General features: G+C 44.2%; 1 protein-coding gene across 1 annotated transcript; it reads left to right on the forward strand.

Annotated features, from left to right (window-relative positions):
• The first annotated feature begins 1,705 nt into the window (after window positions 1–1,705).
• Window positions 1,706–12,360, forward strand: LOC138889464 (uncharacterized). The gene is made up of 3 exons (XM_070172774.1): window positions 1,706–2,027; window positions 7,455–7,512; window positions 12,153–12,360. Exons 1-3 carry the CDS (start codon window positions 1,706–1,708, stop codon window positions 12,358–12,360), a joined length of 588 nt encoding a protein of 195 aa, XP_070028875.1.
• The last annotated feature ends 973 nt before the right edge of the window (window positions 12,361–13,333 follow it).

The following is a 13,333-nucleotide window of genomic DNA, read 5'->3' on the forward strand; positions in this document are numbered from 1 at the left end:
TCCCGGTTCCACCTATTCTTATGTGTCCTCATTTTTTGCTCATTATTTGGGTACGCCCCGGAAGTCTCTTGCTTTACCTGTTCATGTGTCTACCCCGGTGGACAATATTGTTGTTATGGACTATGTGTACCGGTCATGTGTTGTGACTATTGGGGGTCTAGAGACCCGAGTTGATCTATTGTTATTGAGCATGATGGACTTTGATATTATTTTGGGCATGGATTGGTTATCTCCGTGTCATGCTATTCTAGACTATCATGCTAAGACAGTCATTTTGGCTATGCCGGGTGTACCGTGGATCGAGTGGCGTGGTGTGACTGATTATGTTCCTAGTATAGTGATATCTTTCTTGAAGTCCTAGTGTATGGTTGGGAAGGGTTGCCTTTCATATTTAGCGTTTGTGAGGGATGTGGGAGATGAGACTCCTAGCATTGATTTTGTTCCAGTTGTGAGGATTTTCCCGATGTTTTTCCTGCAGACTTGTCAGGCATGCCACTGGACATGGATATTGATTTTGGTATTGACCTGGTGTCGATCACTTAGCCCATTTCTATTCCGCCGTATCGTATGGCACCAGCAGAGTTGAAAGAATTGAAGGAGCAGCTTCAGGAACTCCTAGATAAGGGGTTCATTCGGCCTAGCGTGTCACCTTGGGGTGCGTTGGTTCTATTTGTGAGGAAGAAGGATGGCACAATGAGAATGTGCATTGATTACCGGCAATTGAACAAGGTAACAATTACGAACAAGTATCCTTTGCCTCGCATTGATGATTTCTTTGACCAGCTTCAAGGAGCGAGGGTGTTCTCTAAGATTGATCTCCGTTTGGGCTATCACCAGTTGAAGATCAGGGATCCAGATATTCTTAAGACTGCTTTCAGGACTAGATATGGTCACTATGAGTTTCTTGTCATGTCTTTCGGGCTGACCAATGCCCCAGCAGCGTTCATGCATTTGATGAACAGTGTATTTTGACCGTATCTGGATTTGTTCGTTATTTTATTCATTGATGATATCCTGGTGTACTCGCGTAGTCAGAAGGAGCACGCGGAGAATTTGAGAGTTGTGTTGCAGAAATTGAGAGAGGAGAAGCTTCATGTAAAGTTCTCCAAGTGTGAATTTTGTCTTAGTTTAGTGGCTTTCTTGGGACACGCGGTGTCCAGCAAGGGTATTCAGGTTGATCCAAAGAAGATATAGGCGGTTTAGAGTTGGCCCAGATCATCCTCAGCCACAGAAATTCGTAGCTTTCTTGGGTTGGCATGCTATTATTGCCGGTTTGTTCAAATTCTCATCCATTGCATCGCCCTTGACCAAGTTGACTCAGAAGGGCGCTTCATTTGTATGGTCGGACGAGTGTGAAGAGAGCTTTTGGAAGCTCAAGACAGCTTTGACCACAACTCCAGTATTGGTTTTGCCATCAGCTTCAGGTTCATATACCGTATATTGTGATGCTTCGAGAGTTGGGAATTTTTGTGTATTGATGCAGGAGGGTAGAGTTATTGCTTATGCTTCTCGTCAGTTGAAGCCCCATGAGAAGAACTACCCTGTTCATGATTTGGAGTTGGCTTCCATAGTTCATGCATTGAATATTTGGAGGCATTACTTGTATGGCGTATCTTGTGAGGTATTCACCGATCATCGCAGTCTTCAGCATTTGTTCAAGCAAAAGGATTTTAATTTGAGGCAGCAGAGATGGCTAGAGTTGCTTATGGATTATGATATTACTATTCTGCATCATCTGGGAAAGGCCAATGTAGTAGCCGATGCTTTGAGCCGAAAGACAATGAGTATGGGGCGTTTGGCATACATTCCAGTTGGGGAGAGACCCCTTGCAGTTGATGTTCAGACCTTGGCCAATCGGTTTGTGAGACTAGATATTTCGGAGCCCAGTCAGGTGTTAGCTTTTGTGGTTTCTCGGTCTTCCTTATATGATCGCATCAGAGAGCGCCAGTATGATGATCCACATTTGCTTGTCCTTAAGGATAGGGTTTGGCATGATGATGCCAGAGATGTGACCATCGGTGATGATGGTGTGTTGAGGATGTAGGGCTAGATCTGTCTGTCCATTGTGGATGGCCTTAGAGAGTTGATTCTAGAGGAGGCCCATAGCTCGCGGTATTCTATTCATCCGGGTGTCGCGAAGATGTATCAGGATTTGAGGCAGTACTATTGGTGGAGAAGAATGAAGAAAGATATTATGGGATTGGTAGCTCGATGTCTCAATTGTCAGCAGGTGAAATATGAGCATCAGAGACCGGGTGGCTTGCTTCAGCAGATGGTTATTCCCAAGTGGAAGTGGGAGAGAGTCACTATGGACTTTTTGGTTGGACTTCCTCGGACTTTGAAAAAGTTTGATACTATTTGGGTGATTATGGATCGGCTGACCAAGTCCGCGCACTTCATTCCTGTGTGTACTACCTATTCTTCAGAGCGGTTGGCAGGGATTTATATCCAGGAGATTGTTCGGTTGCATGGTGTTCCGGTTTCCATCATCTCAGATAGAGGTACTCAGTTTACTTCGTAGTTTTGGAGAGCCGTACAGAGAGAGTTGGGTACTTAGGTGGAGTTGAGCACAACATTTCATCCTCAGACGGACGGACAGTCTGAGCGTACTATTCAGATATTGGAGGAAATGTTGCTTATGTTATTGATTTTAGAGGTTCATGGGATGAGTTTTTGCCACTTGCAGAGTTTGCCTACAACAACATCTACCAGTCGAGTATTCAGATGGCTCCGTATGAGGCTTTGTATGGGAGGCAGTGTAGATCTCCAGTTGGTTGGTTTGAGCACGGCGAGGCTAGGCTATTGAGGACAGATTTGGTTCAGGATGCCTTAGAGAAGGTGAAGGTGATTCAGGAGAGACTTCGTATAGCATAGTCGCGTCAGAAGAGTTATGCGGACCGGAAGGTTCGAGATGTATCCTACATGATTGGTAAGAAGGTATTGCTGAAAGTTTCGCCCATGAAGGGTGTTATGAGATTTGGAAAGAAAGGAAAGTTGAGTCCGCGGTTCATTAGTCCTTTTGAGGTACTTCAGAGGATTGGAGAGGTGGCTTATATGCTTGCTCTGCCACCCAGCTTGTCTAGCGTGCATCCGGTATTTCATGTTTCTATGCTCCGGAAGTATGTTGGAGATCCGTCTCATGTTTTGGACTGCAACACGGTTCAGTTGGATGATGATTTGACCTTTGATGTGGAGCCAGTAGCTATTTTGAATCTCCAGGTTTGGAAGTTGAGGTCAAAAGATATAGCTTCAGTGAAAGTGCAGTGGAGAGGTCGGCCCGTGGAGGAGGCTACCTGGGAGACCGAGCGGGAGATGCGGAGCAGATATCCTCACCTGTTTGAGGTTTTAGGTATGTTTCTTGACTCACTCGAGGACAAACATTTGTTTAAGTTGGGGAGGATGTGATGAACCGGCCAGTCGTCTCAGGAGTTACCACTCTGTTTCCCCTATTTCTACTTCTTTATGCTTTGTTATCCATGTTTTATGTGGTCGAGTTTAGTGGTTTGTGTTTGGTGTGGTTTTGGTAAGAAATGAGACACTTACTCTCTTTTAAGAAGGCTTAAGTTGGAAAAGTCAACCAAATGTTGACTTATGAGTTAGAGGGCTCGAATGTGAGTTCTGATGATTCAGTTAGCTTCGGGAGGTGATTTGTGACTTAGGAGTGTGATCGGAATTGGTTTTGGAGGTCCGGTGTAGAATTAGGCTTGAATTGGCGAAGTTAGTATTTTGGCGATTTCCGGTTGGTAGGTGAGATTTTGATCCGAGGGTCGGAATGAAGTTCCGAGAGTTACTGTAGCTTCATTATGTCATTTGTGATGTGTGTGCAAAATTTCAGGTTATTTGGACGTGGTTTGGTTGGGTTTTTGATCGAAAGCGTATTTCGGAAGTTTTTAGAAAACTTAGGCTTGAATTCGATGAGTTTTGGGTAATTTGATGTTGTTTGAGGTGTTTTGATGATTGAAACAAGTTTGAATGAGGTTTTAGGATGTGTTGGTGACTTTGGTTGAGGTCCCGGAGGCCTCGAGTGAATTTCGGGTGGTCAATCGGACCATTTTTGGAGTTGAGAAATTGTAGAAAATCAGTCCAGCAGTTGCAAGTATTTTGGCCTTCGCGTTCGCAAAGGGCTAGGATCTGGAAGCTACATGTTCGTGAGGGTCTAGGCCGCGTTCGCGAAGCGTTCATCAGGCTGTCCACCGCGTTCGCGATATGGTTTCACGTTCGCGTAGGTATAGGAGGAGAGGCATCGCGTTTGCGACCTGCATGTCGCGTTCGCGTAGAATAAAAAGTGGTCAACGCGAATTTGTGTATCACGGTCGCGAGGTGTTGGCCGCGATCGCGAAGAAGGAATATCAGAACTGGGCAGTAAGTTTATAAAACTTTTCATCCGCGATTTTGAGCCATTTTTCCACCATAGTTGATCATTTTGAGAGCTCTTTGAGGGAGATTGAAGAGGGATTCAAGGAGAATTCATTGGAGGTAAGATTTTTGAACCTAAAACGTGATTCTGTTGTGAAATTAACCTAGAAATTCATGGAAATTTAGCTAACAATGGAGAACTAGGGCTTGGGATTTTGAGATTTTAAATTGGGATTTGAAGGGCCATTTGAGGTCGGATTCGAGAACTCTTGATATGTATGGACTCGTGGAAGGATAAGGAACCCGTTGATGTGAAATTTTTTGAGTTTTGAGAAGTGGGCCCGGGGCTCGAGTTTTGCTAATTTCGAGATTTTTGATATTTTTCGATTGTTTTCGCTTGGGCTTTGTTCCTTTAGCATATTGTGACGTATTCATTCTGGTTTTGGTCAGATTCGACGCGCGAGGTGGCCGATTTGTGGGGTAAAGGCATAGCGAGCTAGAGTTTTTGCCGGTTCGAGGTGAGTAATGAATGTAAATGATGTCTTGAGGGTTTGAAACCCCGGATTTGCACATCGTAGTGCTATATTGAGGTGAGACACGCGTTTGATTATGAGCGTAGGGTCGTTTTCTATTGGGGATTGTGACTTGGTCCATCCCGAATGATGCTTTTACCGCGTATTTGGTTGAAGCTTATTTGTTATCATCATTATTTGGACTGATTGCCATATTTGGGCTTCGTGCCAACTATTTGAACCCTACGGGGAGTTTTATCACTATTTTGACTACTACTTGAACTCAGTCGTACCGTTTTCCACTGTTTTACAGCTTAGCCACTTTTACTCGGTTTTGAAACTTAAATGATATTTCTAAATGATGTTTGGGGCTGAGAACTACTTTTTTACCAATGCCCGAGGGGCTTATATGATTTCTGGACTGAGTACGGCCAAGGGCCAGATGTGAGGATACTATGGGATCGGGCTGCGCGCCGCAGCAGTGTTATACTGATATTGATATGAGGCTGAGGGCCTAGATTTGATGCCACGAGATGGCTTGATATTGCGCTAGGGTCGTAAGGGGTCCCTCCCGGAGTCTGCACACCCCCGGTGAGCGCCGTCGACAAAATATATGGATCGGGCTGCATGCCGCAGCGGGTACTATAGGGTACCGTTCTATGTGTTGATTTTCTTTATATGCCTGTCACTTAACCGCTTATTTGTTGTAGCATTACCATATTTCGTTTCCATTGGTTTACTGCTTTCATATTATTTGTTTAAACGACTGCATTATAGATTATTATATGTTTTTCCGTGACTTCTTATCCTCAGTCATTATTTATGCTTATTACTCACTGGGTCGGAGTAGTCACATTACTCCATGCACCTTGCATGCAGATCCAGGTGTTCCAGAGGCTGAGTGAGGATTTTCAGTCGATCAGTTCATATCTAGGAGCATCGAGGTAGTTGCATGGCGTCCGCAACCCGGACCTCTCCCTTCTATCCTTTCGTTTTATCCGGATTTCCTAGACTGATTATGTATTTGGCTGTTAAACTTGTACTAGAGGCTCGAGACTTGTGACACCGGATCTGTATAGGCTATGTAGTAGTATTATCATCTGAATTTCCGCATATTTAACTCGTTGTCTTAAACTCTTATTAGGGTAATTTAGCAATTTAACTGTGTTAGCTGATAATGATTTTTATAAGAAAATGGATTGAGGTTGTTAGTTTGTCAGGCTTGCCTAGCAGTGTGTTGGGCGCCATCATGACCGGGGTTGGGGTCGTGATAATAACATGCTCTCAAAAATATTTTGACAATTATTCCACAGGTGATTTCTTCCGAAAGGGGGATATGGCGAACTCGGTAAACGCTACAAACTTAATTGGATTGTGCGACAGTAGAATTACCATATTGAAACTTCCATGATTGCGAGATGCCATGTTTTTCAAATCAACAAGTAAAACTAAAAACAAAATCAAAACTAGAAACAAATAAAAGTTCAAACTTAAAACCTAGAAACATGTACACCTACAACTGCACCGTTAGTTTCCCGACAATAGTGCGGAAATTCGATCACTCCAACTTGTGTTATAAAAAGGATAGGCGGTCGCTGCAAATATAATCTGGTCGAAGAGTTTGGAGTCGAATCCCATATAGAACTAAGGTTTATGTAACGACCCGGCCAGTCGTTTCGAGAGTTCTAGCCTCGTTTCCCCATTTTTGCTTATTTTTGTGTCCTTCAGCTATATTATGATATGTTGGCTCAGTTGGTTCAGGTCTGGAGTGGATTCGGAGAGGATTTGAGACACTTAGTCTCTTTTGTGAAGGCTTAAGTTAGAAAGTTGACCGGATGTTGACTTATATGTAAACAATATCCGATGTGAATTCGGATGGTTCCATTAGCTCCATTAGGTGATTTAGAGGTTCGTGGTAGAATTAGGCTTGAATTGGCGATAGATAGAAATTTAGCAATTTTGGTCGGTAGTGGAAAGTTTGATATCGGGGTCGGAATGGGATTCCGGAAGTTCGAGTAGGTTCGTGGTGTCATTTTTTACGTTTGTGCAAAATTTCAGGTCATTTGGAGGTGTTTTGATAGGTTTCGACATCGTTTGCGGAATTTGAATTTAGAAGTTCTTAGGCTTGAATCCGAGGGTAATTTGGTGCTTTGATATTGTTTTGAGTGTTTCGAAGGTTCGACTAAGTTTGTATGTTGATATATAACTTGTTGGTATGTTTGGTAGAGGTTCCGAGGGTTGATTTCGGGTGATTGACGGAACAAGTTTGGAATTTGAGAAATGCTGCAGTTGAACTCAACTGTCATAACCGCACCTGCGGAGTGAGAACAAGGTGCGAGCCCGCAGAAGCGATGAAAGAGCTACAGATGCGAGCAAGGCTGAAGTTCTCGCACCTGCTAGACCGCAGGCGCGATACTGTGACCGCATAAGCGGATTCTGAGGAATAAGTGGGAACCGCACCTGCGATGGATTTTCTGCAGGTGGGGCATCACAGAAGTGACATTTTGACCGTAGATACGATATCTTTGGGCAGAAAGTATAAATTGTGGATTTCACGAATTTTGGTTCATTCTTCACCATTTTCAGTCGGTGTTGAAGCGTTTGGGAGCAATTTTGCGGAGGGATTCAAGGGATTATCAGTGAGGTAAGTTACTTGAGCCTAATACTCGTATATGTGGTGATTTTCTATTGTTTAATCATGTAATTAGTGAAGATTAGGGGTGAAAATGAGGGGTTAGGACTTGAAATTTTGAAGAGTTTGATTTGAGGATTTGAGGGGCCGAATGGAGTCGGATTTTGATGTATTTCGTATGTATGGACTCGAGAGTGAATGGGCTTTCTAATTTTGTAATTTTTGTCGAATTTCGAGACGTGGGTCTAGGGGTCGAGTTTGGGTGAATTTCGGGATTTGTGTTCAATTAGTAATTTTCGTGTGGAATTAGTTCCTTGGCCTTTGTTGATTGCATTGTATTGCTTATGGCTAGATTCGGGACGTTTGGAGGCCGATTCGAGAGGCAAGGGCGTCGCGAAGTAGGATTTTTGCTTGGTTTGAGGTAAGTAACGCTTCCTAACTTGGTTCTAAGGGTTTGGAACCCCGAACTATGTATTATGTGATTAGTCTAGAGGTGACGCGCACGCCAAATGACGGGCGTGCACCGTGAAAATTATGGCCTGGTTCATTCCATGGCACCGTTTAGTGACTCTTTCTTGTTGATATTTGTATTTCTATCATGTGATTAAGTAATGTGCTGTAAAATATGCTAGATATCATGTTAGGGCTTTACGTCAGTACTGTTGGGACCCAAGTGATTGTTCCTTGCTGTCATCTCATTAGTCTCATTGATATTATGTACTCAATCTTATTCATGCATTCCATATCATGTCTCAATCTCAGTGGTTATTATGTGGCACATCATATCATTGTTCCAGGCTAGTTTTCATGGCATTGTGAGCTCGTGTGTGAGACTGGAGAATGATGACTAAGTGAGGTCGAGAGCCTGATTTTGAGTGCCAGTTATAGGATCAGGCTGCACGCCGCGGCGGTTATGTTGATGATTATGATAGCGCTTGGACTGTAGGAGCCCCTCCAGAGTCTGTAACACAACTTAGTGAGTGTAGTTGATATTATTGAGGGATGGATCTTCCCTGGACATGGATCTTGTCCGAAGTATTTATATCTGGAGATGAATCTTCTCCTTAGATCTGGAATGGCCTTCCTCGGTACTGAGTGACTGTTGTCAGTGATGTGTATATATTTCGGAATGGATCTTCCTGGGCCGGATGGCCATATATAGTACCGAGTGGTTGAGCACCTGAGAGTGGAGGTACATGGTACATTTTCATGCATTCTGTGCATTGGCACGTAGAGATTAGTTGAGCTTTATACTTTACATTGTCCAGATTTGTATTACTTTACTGCTTGAGTTGATTACTTGAATTGAAAGCATGCCTACTTTACTACACAATTTAATTTTGTTTACTTGATGAGGTTTAGTTCATCACTACCTATCAGTCCATAGTTTGGACTTGTTACATACTGAGTTGGTGTACTCACGTTACCCCCTGCACCTTATATGCAGATCTAGGTATCTTTGGCCATGGTAGCGGCTGTTGACTATTCCAGTTGCAGACTTTCATCGGAGATAGCGAGGTAGCTGCCTGACGATTGCAGTCCTGTTTTTATCCTTCTTTATCTTCCCTTTAGTGTATTTTGGTTACTCTCAGACTATGTTAGTCTTGCTATATTTCAAAACAATTGTAGTGGTTGCTCATGACTTAGTGACACCCCGATATCGGGCTATTTATTTTTGCACTTTCTTTCCGAGTTGAACTTTTTTTATGAAATTTCAGTATGAAAAAGGTTGTTATCTATCTTTTAATGAAATTTCGAATTGTTTTGGGAGTGTGTCGGCTTTCCTAGATCCATAGGCGCCATCAGGACCTGGTTTAGTTTTGGGTCGTGACAAGTTGGTACAGAGCCTAGGTTACATAGGTCTCACGAGTCATGAGCAGGTTTAGTAGAGTCTTGCGGATCGGTATGGAGACTTTTGTACTTATCTTCGAGAGGCTACAGAACCTTTAGAAAACCTCACGTTCTTGAATTCTTATCGTGCGAATCTGTTAATTCTGGTAACTAAACTTCTGTTGTTCTATTCTCTTAAGATGGTGAGGGTACATCTATTGTTAAGGATAGACGGCCACCAGTACCACCAGTTGAGGCCAAAAGAGGCGAGGTCGCGGTCAAGGCCATGGTAGGGCAGGGGTGTAGCTCGCACAGCAGCTAGGGCAACACCTACAGATCCACCAGCCTTCGGCGTTGATGATCAAGTCCCAGTTGTGGATGCACCAGCGGAACCAGCTAAGGCACCGGCTGTGCCTATTGTTATTCCCGGTTTTCATGAGACCTTAGCTCAGATTCTAACCGTGTGCACCAGTCTTGATGAGGCGGTTGTTGTTTCTACTACAACAGCTACTTCCCAGGCCGGGGGAGGCACTCAAACTCCCGCTGCCCGTACACCTGAGCAGGTTGTTCAAGGACTTCAGACACCGGAGGCACCACCAGCCCAGCCGGTTGCAGCTACTCAGGACTATGTGGTTCCAGTCATGCCTGATGACGAGCAACATAGATTGGAGAGATTTGGTAAACTTTAGCCTCCAATTTTTAGTGGTGCTGAGGGCAAGGATGCGCAGGGTTTCTTGGACAAATGTCAAAGGATTCTCCATACCGTGGGTATTTTGGAGACTAGTGGGGTCTCGTTCACTACCTTTTAGTTCTAAGGAGCTGCCTTTACTTGGTGGGAGGATTATGAGAGGCGTAGACTTGCTGGTGTAGCACCCCTTACCTGGTAGCAGTTCTCCGTTCTCTTTCTGGAGAAGTATGTGTCGCAGTCCCGTAGAGAGGAGCTGCGCAGACAATTCGAGCAGTTGCGTCAGGATGATATGACTGTGACGCAGTATGAGATGAGGTTTTTTGAGTTAGCTCATCATGTTGTTTGGTTGGTTCCTACAGACAGTGAGATGATCAGGAGGTTCGTGGATGGCCTCGCATATCAGCTACAAATTCTTATGACCAGAGAGAGGGTGTTTGATGCTCCTTTTGAGGAGGTGGTTTACATTGCTCGAGAGATAGAGTCGGTTCGCCGCTAGGAGCGAGTTGAGAGGGAGGCCAAGAGGCCTCGGGGATTTAGTAGTTTTGGTGGTGTTCCTTCTAGATGTCAGTTCCCGCACGGTAGAGGTTGTCCATTCAGACATGCTCAGTCAGCTCGTCCAAGTCACTGGGGTGGATCATCTACCATGGTCCTCACGGTTCTCATCAGGGCCACTCATCTCTCAGTGCCCTTCCAACTCAGAGTTCGACTCATGCACCATCAGTTCAGGGCTCATCTATGCTGGTTCTTCTAGTGGGTATCCTAGTGCTCGAGGTTCCCTTTAGTCCCCACCACCATTTGTCGGGAGAGGTTGCTTTGAGTGTGGAGATTTGGTTCATATCAAGAGATTATGTCCCCACCTTACAAGAGGTTCATCCTAGCAGAGGAGTCAGTCTTCGGCTTCATTACTAGTTACTTCCCCACCCGCCCAGCCAACTCGAGGTGGAGGACAGTCAGCTAGGGGTCGCCCTAGAGGGGGAGGCCAATCAGGTGATGGTCAGGCCCATTTTTATGCACTCCCTACCAGACCGGATGTTATTGCTTCAAATGTTGTGATCACAAGTATTATCTCAGTTTGCCATAGGGATACCTCTATATTATTTGATCCTGGTTCCACTTTTTCAAACGTGATATCATATTTTGCTCGTTATTTGGATACACCCCGCGAGTCTCTTATTTGATCTATTCATGTATCTACTCATGTGGGCGATACTATTGTTGTGGACCACGTATATTGGTCTTGTGTGGTGACTATTAGGGGTTTGGAGACCTGAGTAGACCTTTTGCTACTTAGTATGGTTGATTTTGATATGATATTAAGCATGGATTGGTTGTCTCTATGCTATGCTATTCTGAACTTTCACGCTAAGACACTGACGTTGGCTATGCCGGGGGTGCCACGACTTGAGTGGATAGGTTCATCAGATTATATTCCCAATAGAGTGATTTCATACTTGAAGGCCCAGCGGATGGTTGGGAAGGGTTGTATGTCCTATTTGGCCTTTGTGAGGGATGTCAGTGCAGAGACTCCTACTATTTATTCAGTTTCGGTGGTGAGGGATTTTACGAATGTGTTTCTTGCAGACCTGGTGGGCATGCCTTTGGACAGGGATATTGACTTCGGTATTGATTCGGTCCTGGCCACTCAACCCTTTTCTATTCCACTGTATCGTATGGCACCGGCAGAATTAAAGGAATTGAAGGATCAGCTTCAGGAACTCATTGATAAGGGGTTTATTCGACCTAGTGTGTCACCTTGGGGTGTGCCTCTTTTATTTGTGAAGAAGAAGGATAGCACTATAAGGATGTGCATTGATTATAGGTAGTTGAACACAGTCACAATCAAGAACACGTATCCTTTGCCTCGTATTGATGATTTATTTGACCAGCTTCAGGAAGCGAGGGTGTTCTCCAAGATTGATCTTAGGTCAGGGTATCACCAGTTGAAGATTAGGGACTCGGACAATCTTAAGACAACTTTCAAGACCCGATATGGTCATTATGAGTTCCTTGTGATGTCTTTTGGGCTGACCAATGACCCAGCAGTATTCATGCATTTGATGAATAGTGTGTTTCAGCTTTATCTTGACTCGTTTGTTATTGTATTCATTGATTATATCCTGGTGTACTCTCGTAGCCAGGAGGAGCATGCCGAGCATTTGGGAGTTGTATTGCAGCGATTGAATGAGGAAAAGCTTTATGCTAAGTTCTCCAAGTATGAGTTTTGGCTCAGTTCAATGGAGTTCTTAGGGCACGTGGTGTCCAGTGAGGGTATTCAGGTTGATCTGAAAGATAAAAGCAGTTCAGAGTTGCCCCAAACTGTCCTTAGCCATGGAGATTCATAGCTTTCTTGGTTTGGTGGGTTATTACCGTCGGTTCGTACAAGGATTTTCATCTATTGCAACACCCTTGACCAAATTGACCCAAAAGGGTGCTCCTTTCAGATGGTCGGATGAGTGTGAGGCAAGCTTTCAGAAGCTCAAGACCGCCTTGACCATGGCTCCAGTGTTAGTTTTTCCATCAGCTTCAGGTTCTTATACAGTATATTGTGATGCTTCTTGGGTCAATATTGGGTGTATGTTGATGCATGAGGGTAGAGTGATTGCTTATGTTTCTCGTTAGTTGAAGCCCCATGAGAAGAACTACCCCATTCATGATTTGGAGTTGGCTGCCATTGTTCACGCGTTAAAGATTTGGAGGCATTATCTCTATGGTGTGTCTTGTGAGGTGTTTACTGATCATCGTAGCCTCCAACACTTGTTCAAACAGAAGGATCTCAATTTGAGGTAGCGGAGATGGTTGGAGCTGCTAAAGGACTATGATATTACTATTTTGTTTATCCGAGAAAGGCCAATGTGGTGGTCGATGCCTTGAGTAGAAAAGCAATGAGTATGGGTAGTCTTGCTTTCCTTCATATTGGTGAGAGACCTCTTGCAGTTGATGTTCAGGCCTTGGCCAATCAGTTTGTGAGGTTGGATATTTCAGAGCCCAGTCGAGTCCTAGCTTGTGTGGTTTCTCGGTCTTCCTTGTTTGATCATATTAGGGAGCACCAGTATGATGATCCTCATTTTCTTGTCCTCAAGGACAAGGTTCTGCATAATGATGCCATAGATGTGACTATTGGTGATACGGGGTATTGAGGATGTAGGTCCGGATATGTGTGCCCAATTTAATGGTCTTTTGGAGTTGATTCTAGAGGAGACCCACAGCTCGCGGTATTCTATTCATCTGGGTACTACAAAGATGTATCAGGATTTGAGGCAGAACTATTGGTGGAGGAGGATGAAGAAAGATATAGTTGGGTTAGTAGCTCGGTGC

Source organism: Nicotiana sylvestris, chromosome 4 (genome assembly GCF_000393655.2).
Source record: "Nicotiana sylvestris chromosome 4, ASM39365v2, whole genome shotgun sequence".
Classification (NCBI taxonomy): domain Eukaryota; kingdom Viridiplantae; phylum Streptophyta; class Magnoliopsida; order Solanales; family Solanaceae; genus Nicotiana; species Nicotiana sylvestris.